The sequence below is a fragment of the Ceratotherium simum genome, chromosome 27 (assembly GCF_057802395.1).
Source record: "Ceratotherium simum simum isolate JZ-2026a chromosome 27, ASM5780239v1, whole genome shotgun sequence".
NCBI classification, from domain to species: Eukaryota; Metazoa; Chordata; class Mammalia; order Perissodactyla; family Rhinocerotidae; genus Ceratotherium; species Ceratotherium simum.
In genome coordinates, this window is record NC_141926.1 from 2,268,256 (window position 1) to 2,282,586 (window position 14,331).

The 14,331-nt window shown below is 46.3% G+C and overlaps 1 protein-coding gene across 3 annotated transcripts in view; it reads left to right on the forward strand.

The window, feature by feature from the left end:
- The window catches only part of UBE2G2 (ubiquitin conjugating enzyme E2 G2), a 31,975-nt gene extending 18,029 nt beyond the window's left edge, over positions 1-13,946 (forward strand). For all 3 annotated transcript variants that reach the window (XM_004429663.3, XM_087417935.1, XM_087417936.1), the window contains 3 exons: positions 5,496-5,614; positions 9,156-9,296; positions 12,081-13,946. In XM_004429663.3, the coding sequence (XP_004429720.1) occupies positions 5,496-5,614; positions 9,156-9,296; positions 12,081-12,193 (373 nt within the window). In that variant the 3' untranslated portion in view covers positions 12,194-13,946. The remainder of the gene's footprint in view (positions 1-5,495; positions 5,615-9,155; positions 9,297-12,080) is intronic.
- Positions 13,947-14,331: the final 385 nt, after the last annotated feature.

Below are 14,331 nucleotides of genomic sequence, written 5' to 3' on the forward strand. Positions count from 1 at the left end.
CGTTTATGGATCATGCTTTTGGTGTTATACATCCAAGGTTACTAAGATTTTCTCTTATGTTTTCTAAGTTTTATATTTATAGCTCTTACATTTATTTTGATCCATTTTGAGTTAATTTTTGGGTGTGGTATTAGGTAGGTAGGAGGCCAGCTTCATTCTTTTGCATGTAGATGTCCAGTTGTCCCAGCACCATTTGTTGAAAAGAAAATCCTTTCTGCCTTGAACCCACTGGAGTGGAAAAACCAGGTCAAAAGTCAGTTGACCACAAATGTAAGGGTTTATTTTTGAACTCCGAATTCTGTCCCATTGATCTGTGCCTGTCCTTATACCAGTGCCACACAGTCTTGATTTCTGTAGCTTTATAATAAGTTTTGAAATTGGGAAGTGTGAGTCCTCCAATTTTGTTTTCCTTTTTCAAGATTGTTGTCTATTCTTGGTCCCTTGCATTTTCTTCTGAATTTTGGGATCAACTTGTCAGTTTCTGCAAAGAAGCTAGCTAGGATTTGGGTAGGAAGTGCATTGAGTCTTTAGATCAATTTGAGGAATATTGCCATTTTAACAATCTTGATTGGAATGTCTCTCCATTTATTTAGGTCTTTTAAAATTCCTCTCAGCAATGCTGTAATATATTTTTAATGTAAAACAATCCAATTTTGTGGGTGAAGGTATGTGAGTTTATATACAAAAAGCCTGGGAGAATAACCGAACTTACCTGTGGTTACCTTGGGGAGGTAGGGAGGGGAGTGGGGGTGGTAGGGAGGCATTTGCTTCTTTTTTTTTTTTTAATAATTTTATTTATTTATTTATTTATTTTTCCCCCCAAAGCCCCAGTAGATAGTTGTATGTCATAGCTGCACATCCTTCTAGTTGCTGTATGTGGGACGCGGCCTCAGCATGGCCGGAGAAGCGGTGCGTCGGTGTGCGCCCCGAATCCGAACCCGGGCCGCCAGCAGCAGAGCACGCACTTAACCGCTAAGCCACGGGGCGGGCCCGCATTTGCTTTTTATTTTATGTACTTATATGTATTTGGATATTTTCCAACATGCATATATTTTTCTAGTTAAATAAAGTCAGTTTATGTTGTAAAAGTTATTGTCTATGTCAGAGTTCACTATAAAGTTCTTGTAATTGATGAACTTTAGTGCACTTCAAATATAGTTCAAATATATTTGATTTAATGTTTTCAGAAATGTCTGTATTGCAGAAAAATTAGAGCATGACTGTAGACTCCTTTTGAACAGATTTAATGATGACAATAATTATATGGAAGAAAATCTGTATTTGCTACTACCGTGATGTCCTGAAATGGAAGGCGTCTGTCCTCTTCCTCCCCACAGTTCTCAGCATGGTTCTGTATCTCAGAATCCCCTGAGGTGCTTAGAACACAACAGAAGGAAAAAACACAACAAAACGCATATCTGGGTCATCCCCAGAGACGCTGCGCTGAGGCAGGGCTTATGCCCAGGTGGGGTGGTAAATACGTAGTCCAGGTTGAGACCGCCAAGTGCCCAAGGGAAGGTCCTCGAGGGCGATTTTCCCTGGATCACTAGTGCCTACAGTCTGTGTAGTCTTTCCTACAAGGGTGTGAGGTCCTGTGAGCAGGAACCTTCCCTGGTCAATTTCTGTGCAGTTCCCCCCTGCCTGGCACCATGACCTTCAGCAGCAAGCACTCCTTCAGTCTTTGCTTGGGGTGAAGCCCAGTGACTTGAGCATTAAAGGCACAGCAGGGCAGGGCAGAGCTAGTGTCCCCGGGCTTCTAAAATGCTGCATCATGCGGGCTGTGCCTGCAGCCCACCTGCATCAGTGTGGCGGGGGCATTGGCAAGAAGTGCTTGCTGAACCTCGGAGCAGAGATTGCAGGAAAGGGGATAGTGTGCCTGCTCTGACACCAGGCACCCCTCACGGCCTGCCCTGCTGGGTGCTCTGTGTGGGTTCTGCAGCGTGAGGGCTGGCGGGGGGGGGGGGGGCTTCCTCTAGAAGTGGAAGGTGTTTATGAAGTCGTGCGTCTTTCTTTTTTATGCTTCAGGTCCTTATAACTTCTGGGGAATCATCGTCCCTTAGAAATCTAGTTCAAGTTTAAGTGCTAATGAATGGGTTTACAATCTCCATTATTTAAAACCTTGTCATATGTATGTTTGAGACATTTTGTCCACGTGCTGTGACAAACTTGAAAAAGAGGACAGCGGAAAAAACAGTCAGCTTCTCCAACACCTGCTGCAGCTGCAGTGCCGTGCAGGCTGCGGTCCTGGAACATGCCTGGCAGGCAGGTGGCTCACTTACACCCAGACACGCCTAGGTGCCACGATAAAGCCCTCTGGTCTCCCTGCTGCCTTCGGTATGCAGGCCTGTAGGCTTCTTTTGTTATCTAGACACAGTTTTAGATATGAAAAGCAAAGAGAACAGTTTTTCACCGGAGTTTAATGTTGAAAGAGTAAGTAAGCATTTCTCCATTTTCATTGGCTCGGCAAGTGTCCGATGGTCATGATGGTGCGCAGTCGCAGGTGCGGTGCAGCTCTGGGGGAGGGGGTGAGTTAGGCAGTTGTCCTTCTCGAGGAGTGGCTGTTGCTAATCAATGGTCAGGTTTAGACCACGAGTGTTGCTCTCAGTATTTGCTCCTTAGCGTCTGACTCACCTAAAGCCAGTAACGCAGAGTGAACTATTTGAAGTGTGATTTCCTTTACAGAGTAGAGCGTGGTTATTAGGCTTTACTTGTCTCAGAAGACACGTAAAAGACTTATCTCAGAGCTCGGAAATAATTTAGGCCATTATTTTAATCAGTAAGATGGAAAATAATTTGCAGGCTTTGACGAATTTACACTTGCCTCAGAAAAATTTGTTTCCTTTCTTCTTCTTCTTGTACCTTTCGTCTGTCTTTTCCTAAAGATTTTGAGATGAGGCCTTCTTTAGTGAAAGAGAAGTGAGGCCATCCTGGATTATGGCAACAAAACTTGTCCAAAAGTAACACTAATTGTGTCTCCCTGTCTTGGTTCAGGAATTTACTCCATAGCATTTTCCATTAAGTCAGCAGGCATGCCACTGCACCCATGGGCCCACCTGCATACTTGTCCCAGGCACCAGGGCATTCTGGAAGAAAAAAAAAACCCAGTTTCAAACTGGTAGCGAACTAGAGCATTTGAAAATAGCTTTGATATTTAAGATGTGGGAGCATTTTAGGAAATGTTTGATCATGCTTCTGAGGCTACAAACGACCCAGTGGATTTTTTTTTTAATTAAAAAAAAGCCCTCTTATGAGAAACAAAGAACTGTTTATCAAAGTATTGAGCAAATACCACTTGGCTTATTCCAGAAGCACTACCCAGACCTTTTTTTCTCTTCTAATTCAAAGGTGCCAGAAATACGGAGTCACTGGCAAGCATTCCTGACTTATTAACAATGTTGCTTTTAAAGGTGTTTTCTCTGCCCAGCTTTCTGAGGTAGCACTTTGAACTGTGCTCTACCCCTGACTCCTCTACTGAACCGATTTAGCAACTTGATGTCAAGTCAGTTAATCCTTGGACTTCCCAGCTTTGCTTAACAGTGACATGAAAACAGCACTCCCTGGCACCTTTCGTCAGAAGGACGCATGGAGTGCTAACGGAGTGGCGTTTATCGTCTGCTTGGAGCTGGAAATGCTGAAATTTATACTGGAGAAGAGGTGGGGGATGATTGTGAATCTCTCACCTGTGGTCTGTGCAGAGGGGGAGGCTTTGCGGGTGTCCTTCAGGAAGAGCAGTGCAGGGCCCTAGCTGCCAGGTGGTGGTGGTGCTCTCTCCCGTGCCGCCTGCAGCCCCTTCCCTGGGACAGACGGCCTCCCCGGCCAGCGGCAGCCCTGGAGCCAGCCCCGTGCTTGCCTCTTCTTCACGTGGCGTTCCCTGTCCTGGTTTCATTCGAAGGCTTCCAGGTGCTGCGGTACAGTGACGCTCACCCCTCCAAAACAAAGTAGCGATTCACTCTTGTTTTCCCAAGAGGTAGCAAGGACACAGTTTTCAGAATCAAGATTTGTGTCTTAAATTGAAAAAATTGGGCTCTATACACCTTTTCACTTTGTTCTCGTTTTGACCATTTTGCTGCGGTCTGTCCCTCTGTCCCTATGACACAATCCTGGTGGCCGCTGCAGTGGTGCCGTCGAAAGCCCTGAGTGTTGTCACCAAAGAGAACCAAGCTCTCTGTTCAGTTTCTTTGGGAATTTTTTTTGTCTTTATCCTTTAATTGTGGATATAAATATTGTTTCTGAATTTGCAAATCTGTATTTTGATTTCATGGAATCAAAATACTTTGATCAAGCTTTAAAATAAATTTGTAATTTTAAGAAATAATTTTTAAAAAATGAAGATTGTTTTAGAATAAATATATTTTAATTTTTTTTTTCCTGTGCCACATCTTGTATTCATTGTGCAAGGCAGCAGGTCTCCTGCGTTGAACTGCTTCTGTGGTGAACAAGGTCTCGGCCGCCTGTGATGGTCCCCTGCATTGTGTTGTAGGATTAATATGTTACAGGTCGTTGCCTAGGGAGACGAGGTGTTTATGATGGGACTGCTCCTCTCAGCTCTCATGAATAGGATAGGATTCACTTGCTTACTTATTGGATTGGTGGGTCGTACCCAAAGCAGTTGCTGCTGTTCGGTGTCTGTAGCTGTCATTCAGCAGTTCTGTTTTCTTGTAAAAATTCCCATGGGGAAGATGGTCTAAGACTTTTTAAAACTACTCTAATGCATGTTTTATAAATGAAATTTGAAGGGGAGGAGGAGTTCATCTCTCTGTTAGGATGTGAGCTGGGTGGCTCTCTTCCTCTTCTGCTGGCATTCATGTCTTGTATGTTGGTCAAGACTGTTAATTTATCAAATATGGAGTTTTAAAATTTGACCAGACTTTTGAAATGGTTGAGTCCGTTTCTGCTATTTTCCACAAGGAGGATGTAAGCTCAGGCAGACAGACATGCACGTGCCTAGTGACGGTGAGGCTCAGGTGACCGTGTGCGGAGCTGTGGCCCCGAGCTCAGGCCCGAGGGGCGGGGCTTGCAGCCCTGGTACACGTGTGCACGCCCGGCCTGCTGCAGTGAGTTCAGTGATCACGTGTATCGCTCTTTATCTGTTTCTGAAAGGTTACAAAAATCACTTGTAAGGCACATTTAAAAATTAAAAATAGCCTTTGAAATAACTCTTAACCCTTCGTTTATTTACTACAATAGAATCTTGCTCTAACATCTGCCGTAATTTATATTTTTATCCTCAAATGTAATAGTACAACATACACAGAAAAACAAAATCCCCCGGATCTTGCAATGTTGGCATTAGTTCTTTTCTCTGATCCCATTATTCTAGAGAGGTTCTGCTGCCCAGTCGTACCGTTATTGATGTAGAAACTGTGCCTGTAATTCAGTCTTGGTGCTTGTACCTAAGATTTAAACCAGATTGGAACCAGACGATGAGATATTCTAAAGTGTGTAGACACTGAAACGTCTGCCCTGAAGCTCTGTCTGTCCTTTGTGTCTTCCAGGGGCCCAGAGGACACCTGCTTTGAGTTTGGTGTTTTTCCTGCCGTCCTGAGTTTCCCACTTGATTACCCGTTAAGTCCCCCGAAGATGAGATTTACCTGTGAGATGTTTCATCCCAACAGTAAGTGCTTTTGGGAGTAGTTCTTATGGAGCCAGGAGAGGCACAGAGGTGTAAAACCACGTGAAAGGTCATGTCAGTGACGTAGACCGTTAGAACTTCAGCAAGTCAGTCGTGGTGGGATTGACGTCATGAGTGCAGATAAAAGAAAATGCGGACCTAAACCCAGATGCCGTTTGTCCCGCTGTCCTTCATTTAGTGGGCTTGTACCGAGGATCAAGCGTGGATGTGCCCTCAGAGTGGGTCACGCTAGTCTTTGTCACAGTGTTTATTTAACAGTGGAAAAAATTGAACGCAACCTGCGTTTTCAACAACAGAGAATTAGTTAAGTAAGTTATACTAATTCATATGTTGGAATATTATATAGATATTTTAAATAATCTAGAGTAATATTTAATGATATGGAATGATATTTGTGCTATATGGAATGAGAAAAGCAGTAGGCCTGTTATAATTTAATTTTTTGAAAAAAATTCACATGTAAATGTATTATAACTGGAAATGTAGCAGAAAAATGTTAAAAGTGATTCTCTTTCAGTGGTGGGATCGCTTTTTTCTTTTTATAAATTTTTTTTCTAAAAACAGGTATTACTTTTAAAAAGAGGGAACTAAGGTCATTTAAATAAATTTACTATACTTTAGTAAAAAAAAAAAAGTGTTCAGTGGCAGGAATCCTAATTCCTGAATGGCTGTAGTTTTTACTTCTTCCTTTTATAGGTGGGGATTATAGATAAGAGAATTAATAAGGAAACGTTGTATTTTCAGTGATCATATTTAGAATAGTGTCCTTTTTATAAATGATTATTGCCGCTAATAATTATGATCTTAATAGTTGTGGAGAAGAAAAGCAAGTAAGATACACTATTTTGTAGAAATTAAATAATTTACTTATTTGAGACCAATTCCTTCTCCTGTACTTTTCTGTGTATCCAATAGCTAAAAGCTAATTTAGTCCGTGAGAAAATGTATAGAATTTTCTGAGCCTTTGACTTCTCTCTTGGTTTACAAATGAACCCACGTGGCACACCCTCCCCCAGCCCGTGCCCCCCAGCATAGCCAGGCTCCTCTGTCCCCACAAAGGGTTTCAGGACTGCCCATCTGGTGGGCAACACTCTCCTGTTGGACTTGCTGCCCAAACCCTCATCTGGAACTTGTTGTTCACATGTTGTTACATGTAGATAATTAACTTCCTCCTCAGAGAGACTGTTTTGTACTTTTTTCTTATCTCAGCATTAATTCAACTCCATGTGCCTGGTAGGAGCTCGGAAACATTCATCCTTTCCAGAAGCTTGGCCATGAGCTGGCACTTGTTGAGGCCGGGTGATGTGTGCGTGTGGCATTCATCACACTGCTGCCTACTTTGGTGTCTGTCGCAATTTTCCGTAATAAAAAGTTAAAAAATATATTATGGTTGGTAGAGTTGATTGAAGAGGCCAACAATTTCAAGTTGATTAACCATAAAATACAACTATAAAGAGGATTGTGGGTAATTAAAAAAGTAAAAATAAGATTATATTGAAGATAAATACATTCTTTAGCACAGTGCCTGTGACATGGAGTTAAAGAGGCAAATATGATCAATAAACTGATTAAATTATGTGAATATGTACTAACAGTAGTCAGATAATATTATTTTTATTGTTCAGATAATTAATACAAATAGTTTTTAAATTTGGCCTTACTGTAAGTGGATATGTGCTATTTTTATTTCATAGAAATTATTTTTGAGAACTGTTGGATTGGTCTACCAATATCGTAAAAATTGGTCAGTCCATAAACACTTTTAAAAAATAATTCAACACATTTACTGCGAGTTGCTGGGATACAGTGGTGAGCAAATAATAAAAGGAAGGGGCTTGACCATCTGGAGTGCCCAGTCTGCGGGCAGGGATGGACGCTGCTGGGAGAACCACGCAGATAACTGTAAAGTCAGTCACACAGGGAGGTCAGGAGAGCACCCTGCAGAGGTGGTAGTGGAGCTGGCCGCCTGCAGGGAGAGCAGTGGGAGCTCCCCGCACTCTGGGGGCTGGCAGGGGTCCAGTGTGTGCAGAGGCCCTGTGTGAGGAGGGAGGGGGACAGGACGGTAGGGGCCAAGCCAGTTCAGGCCTTTGGGTCCATCTGAAGGATTCTGATGTTTGTCCTAGGAGCAGTGGGGATGCACTGAAGGCTTCTGAGTGTGTGGGACTAGTTTGACCAGCATGGTCTTTGGAGGGTCACTGTGGTATAGTGTAGAGTGCAGATGGGAGGGAGCTGGTAGGACACTGCTGTGTGATCCAGGGGAGAGAGGCCAGCAGCTTGGAACCGAATGTGGCCTTGCTGACAATGAGATGTGGATGTGGAGGGATTCAAGGGAGCTTTAGGAAGCAAAGCTGGTGGGGCTCGGTGAGGGGGGGTGGCAGGGACACGTCTGCTTTCTGATGTTTCTGTGGTGTGCAGTGTCACCACACGTATGTGTGCTGTAGATGGACGTCTTGATGTCCACGACAGATACGCACGTAGTGTCCTCAACTCTTCCCTTCAGCGAGAATTTGTGCTAGTTTTTGGATAGCCAAAGAGCAGAAACCACTAGAAGGGATGGATGGCAAAAATGAGGGACCAGGTATAAAAGAAAGGCTATTGGGAGGTAAATGAGAACTACTGCTCATGTTTCTAAATTTTCATGAAATTCTGAGCTCATGGGTGAAGGTAAATTAAGTAAATTTATTTTAAATGGTCTATTTTTATTATTATAACTTAATAGCATTATAATTTTACAAGTGAGTCTATCCAAATGGATTCCTGTGTATCTCAGTATGTACTGAACCATCTGAGAATTTCCCCAAATGTGTGTAGAAGAAAAATAACCGATGCTTTTAACTTTCTTGATAGGACCGATTATATACTGTGAATTGAAAATTCCTTTTTCTCTGATCAGACCTTGGGTATCTTGTTAATGATGCTATTTGATGGGAGATGGATTAGATTTAGACACAGCTGATTTCTAGAGAGTACAGACGATCATTTTTCCATTAGAATAGTTACCAAGAGAAATCACAGTGCCTGTCTTTTTCTGGATATTTGGATAATTCCAGTTGCTGTTGTCCTAGCTATGTGAACATGTATTTTACACAGTCCTCTTCAGGGATTTAACGGTAAAATTGGGAGTAGCTAAGAAACTAACTCTGAAGAGTACTGTGAATGATCCCAATTACGTGAGATATTTTGGTGAAATATTTGACGGCCAGATAACCTTCATTTAATCCTTTTGGATATAATACTTGAAACAATCCGTATGAGGGTGGAATCGTCCCATGACTGATGGGAACTGACAGACCAGCCCAGAGCCATCAGTGTGAGCAGCGCCTTGAGAGGCCCACACAGCCCGCCGGGACTGAGTGGACGTGAGCATGACACTCGGGCCTCAGGTTATGCTCCAGCTGTGCAGACAGCTCGCTCTCTGTGTCTGCACCACTTGTCCCCTTTTCTCAGTGGGGCCTGACAAAATGCCACGTGGGTCACCCCAGCCTGTTCTCTCGGCTCACGTGCTGTGTTCTGTCCCCCACAGTCTACCCTGACGGAAGAGTCTGCATTTCCATCCTTCATGCTCCGGGTGATGACCCCATGGGCTACGAGAGCAGCGCCGAGAGGTGGAGCCCAGTGCAGAGCGTGGAGAAGATCCTCCTGTCGGTGGTTAGCATGCTGGCAGGTAATGCTCCACTGCCCCGGGCTCCCATGGTGCTGGGAGCTAACCTCTGATAGAAGAAAGCACTGCTGAAAATCAGACGGCACAGGGGCTGCTTTTCTTTCCTCACTTAATCCTTACAGTTCGCTTCTATTCGTTAGGGATTAGTTTATGTCTACTGTTTTCTGCTTTTCCATTTAATGCTATTTGTGTACACTTTTCCAAGTGTAAGCATACTTTGTATAATTATGAATTTAAAGATGGTCTCGTGTCGTGTATATTGTATTGTTGACCATAATTAACCATGCTCTGATCCTTGGGCATTTCATTCATTCTTAGGCATTTGTGGGGACCTACTGTATTGCAGACACTATTCTGGGGTGTAAAGCTCAGTATGACATAGACTCTGACTTTAAGACCCCACGTCCTAAGGGAACTTTCCAAATCCACCAGTGGTTACTGTGATAAATCGTGAGATTAAGATACATACGGGCTCTCAGGCCAGTTCCAGAAATGGGACTTGCTGGGCTGAGTTGAGAATATCTCAGAGTTAACGAGGTGAGTGGGAGAGAAAGGCATTTGGGGTGAGGCGGCTAACCCTCGTGGGGGCCCTTCCTGGACTTGTTATGGCTGGAGCCCAGCTGGGGGTGGGGGAGCCCTGGGGAAGTGTGCTCGGTCGGAGCCTGACCCTCCACAGGGATGTTAGATATTCATGCTGTGCCTTAGAAAGGTCGTCCTTGCGGCAGTGTGCCGGAATGGAGGAGAAACAGAGAGCTGTTGGTCTGGGATTTACATGGCCTGAGAGGAAAGATCAGGGCTTGAAGCAGGACAGGGAGGGCCCTGGGGCCAAGAGGAAGGGCTGGGTTGGGGAGGCTCAGGCTCACTGGCGTGCAGGGTGGCTCCTGTGTTTCTGACCTAGTGCCTGGGTAGCAGGGTGCTGTCTTTGGGGACGGGAATCCAGAGGGAGCAGGATTTGGGGAAGAGAAGAGTTTGGGGTGTGAGTGTCCACCCTCGGGGGCTGTCTGGGAGCCCCTCAGCTGAGGGCCGGTGGTGGAGGGTGTGGGGTCATCTCTGGATAAGACAGTAGGTGACGACGAGTGGGACAAAGGGATGATGTGGAAAGGGCTGTGGAAGGGAAGGAGTCCTCAGAGGAATGTAGGAGGAATGGTCTAGAAAACCAGCAAGAGAAAGGTGCTACAGAAATGGAGGCTCATCAAAAGGAGAGAGCTGACAGTGCTGTGAGAGGCCCCAAGGAAGAGGCCGACCTCGAGCGGCCACTTGGGATCCGGCAGAGTCCAGAGGAATGTGGAGTCCAGGATTTCGGCTCCAGAGCGTGGTTAATTATGGTCAACCATACGATACACAGCAGTGGAGACACCACTCTCCATTCACACCCTGAGTGGAAGGAATCGGGTGAGGGGCATTGGAAGATGGCAGAGAGGCGCTGATTTGGCTGTCTTCAGATGGCAGCTATAGATTCTGCCATTGTAAACAGTTTTGCTATGGATTCTTCTTTGTTTCGGGTTTCCTTGTATTCCTTACGCACCCCTCTCAGTACACGTCCTCTGGTCTGAGCTGCTTTTCTGGCTCCATCCCCACACCCAGCTCGGCCGGGCGTGCCTCGCCCCTCCTGCCCGGCCTGCTGCCCGCTCAGCCGTGCCCCTGGCCTGACCTGCCCCAGGGGCTGCTGCCCTCCGGCCCTCTGCAAGCCGTCTGGGCAGTGGGGCTTCTGCTGTCGGAGGTGCTGGGTGGGAGCAGGGCTGGCTCTGTCCATGCTTGTGTGCCCCCCACCGTCAGGCCCAGGCAGGGGTCCCCTAAGTGCCACATCCTCCGAGGGGCCTGCAGGACCCCTGGTCACTCTGCCTCTTGCTGTCTGATTCTCCCTTCGTAGCACTAGTTTGAAATGAGGCATTTGTGGGTGTGTAAGTTCTGTCAGCCTGCTAGACGGCACCCCTCTGAGGGGCCACATCACTGTGCCCTCAGCCTACCCAGAGTCCAGCAGGAGGCCTCGCACATCAAACCTAGTAAGAAAGGAGGAAGGGGAAAAGGTTTTGGTTGGAGAAACAGACACTGTGGCAGTGTTGGGAAGCAAGGCTGGAGTGTGAGGGAGCAGCCTGGGGCCACCATGGGGTCGGGACTGCCCACTGCGTGTCGGCCTCTTGGCTGCCCTTTCTACTCTGGTCCAGTCGCTTCACAGCATTCTGACCCCTTGCGTGGCTGTGCTGGCTCACGCCTGCTGCTCAGCACTCCCTAACTTCCAATTCTCCCGCCCCTTCCCGGCAGGCCCTGGCTGCCTCTCGGTGTGTTTCCTGATTCCAGTTCTGGAGCAACTGCTGGCCCCAGCTGGCCAAGCACATGGACTGTCCAGGCTAGGGTCAGGTGTCCACGCGGGCCAAATGTCCATGGTGGGGCCGCGTCTTCCTTGCCTTGTCCTCTGGTAGGGCTGTAAGGGGGAGTAGTGGTCTCCACTGAGCCACCTCCTAAGGGGGCATAAGCAGGCAGGTGGGTGGCCTGTGGCTGCTGTCCGGGGTGAGGTTGCAGGTCGTGTGTAGGTTGTCCTAGTGTTTCTAGAGTGAGACAGAGATGACTGGTGCGGGCACTTTCAGACACTCAGAAGGCAGGGTTATGAGAGTGGATCTTCCTCACACCGCTTCTCAGTCTCCCTCCCTCAGGTGGGGAGGCTCGTGTTTGTTCTGCGATACATCTGTGGGAAGACCCGTCAGTGTTTTTAAATGAAATGGAACATCTGGCCAAGTCCTTATTTTTCAGAGTCCCTTTCATGTGGAGAATGTCTCCGTTCTCTTCCAGAACCCAATGATGAAAGTGGAGCGAACGTGGATGCTTCCAAGATGTGGCGAGATGACCGGGAGCAGTTTTACAAGATCGCCAAGCAGATCGTACAGAAGTCTCTGGGGCTCTAAGGCCTCGCCCACGCGAGCACACAGACGTGTGCCCCACGCGTGCGTGCCAGCACACGCCACCAAGCAGTTTCCAGTGTTTCTTCTCTGGAACACTTAGTGACATTGGCACTCTGTGCTAGTACCAAAAAAGGCAAGCTTGCAGACCCACAGCATCTACTTTTTTTCACCTTTCTCACCCCAAACAGGCTTCTCCTCTGAAATGGTGATTTATGTAGGATCAAGACAGCTGGATGCAGTTTCACAGTGTTCCTGGCTCGGCAGTTCAGGTAGATCGTCCAGGCTGTCACCACTACCTCTCCCAGATGAAGCGCCTACGAACCCAACAGTCAGTGACTTCCCTTCCCTCCCGGAGTGCTGAGGGGGTATGTGCCAGATCCCAGGGGACGAGACCCAGTAATGTTTCTTCTGGAGAAATGGGGCCTGAGGCAAAGCAAAGGGCGGGGCCCGGCGTCTCTGGGCCCTCTGCTTCCCGGGTGCCTGTGAGAAGTATGTAACTCTGTCCCAGTACTTTATATTTTACAAGCAGATATTTTTCTTATAATCTAGTTACATCTTTTTCATTTGTTATGTATTACAAGCTATCACACTTAGCAAAACTTTCAGGAAATAAATACTTTTTACAAAGGTGGATTAATGAAAAAAAACGGCATACATGGAAAAGTTACTACTGGTCATAAAGACTGGTGGTATTTTCCTGATCATATTTATTAGAGATTTACATTTATGTCTTAGTTACTAGGGCATTGCTAGAGCAGCAACATACGAGACTGAGAGTTTTAGTCCAAGTTTCTACTGGATCTACTGGAGTTTGTCTTTTCCAGTATAAACACTGGAAAGTGCTAAGGTTTGTATATGTGGTTGCACCAGGACCTTGATTGGGACAAGATTGTTCTTCACAGCTTGGGGTCGGCAGGGCATCTGCCATTAGAGCAGAGCACAGAGTGTGCCTTATCCCCGAACTTGACCGGTGCTCGTGGAGGTGTGGTGTGCGGGGCCCCCGGCCTTGGTGGGGACAGCACTTCCTTGTGGCTTGTGATTTTGATGCAGTCTGGATATCCCAGCGAGGGCAGCGCCGCAGCACAGGCCGGGGCCTCCATTACAAGCAATAACAGATCTGTGGCATGCAGAATCACATATTTGGCCTGTTTCAAACAGGTTAAATTTAAGTAGGGATTTCAATTTTTGAAATAAGGGACAGTCTACAAGACACACAATAGATGTTGCTTTACATTACCCTCTCCTTCCCTTTCATAATGGATCTGGTGGACAGCAGTCTGTTTTACTGAAGCCTTACACGTAACTTCTTGGTGTTAACAACTGCTGGTCGAAGGGCTCCATATTGGGCTTCTATGGAAACCAGATTCTTTCCTTCTCGGAAGGGAATCATTTAACATTTGAAACTCAATACAAGAACTTATATTTGGAAGGGGATGGGGAAAGGAGAGGTATTCTACCTAAATAGTATTTTCAGGCATGTTAAATGAGACTTAGTCCTCTCCATGGAGAGGAAAGAAGTGGTTTGTGGCGGTGGATGTAGTTCGTGGACACAGCTGTGGGCGTTGTAGCCACATCAGTGGCCACAGGGGCTTTCATGAGATGGGGAGAAGGAAAACAGGCAGTCTCTTTGCAAAACAAAGTATTTTTATTCATTTGTATTTATTAAATGGAAAAAAAGAAGGAATCCCATGGTGTCCTTATTCTGTGGTGGAGTTTAATTACTATGTTAAAAATAAAGTTATATATTTTCCCCCTGTTCTGCACTATATTTTTCTTCGTTGTGTTGTTACATAATCATATGGAAACCCAAGGCCATGTTGCCCACCGTGGACCCCAACAGAGGCCCCACAGCAGAGGTGCCCTCCCACAGGCCGAGTGCATGGCACGGGATTCCCACGGAGGAACCGAGAGAGAGCCACGTTATTCCAAAGACCCGTGTCAGCTTCGGGAAGTTTCATTCTCTTCTTATTTCCCTTCTTCCATTCTCTGTGTTCTCTCCTCTGGAACTCCCAGGTTTCCAAGTCGGGGTCTGACAGCATTCAGGAGGACTGTGAGCTTGGGTGGGGAACCTCTAGGTGGAACTTGGCATTTCCTTGGACTGTGAATAAAGGCAGCAAGCTGCAGTGGTGTGCAGAGGAGCC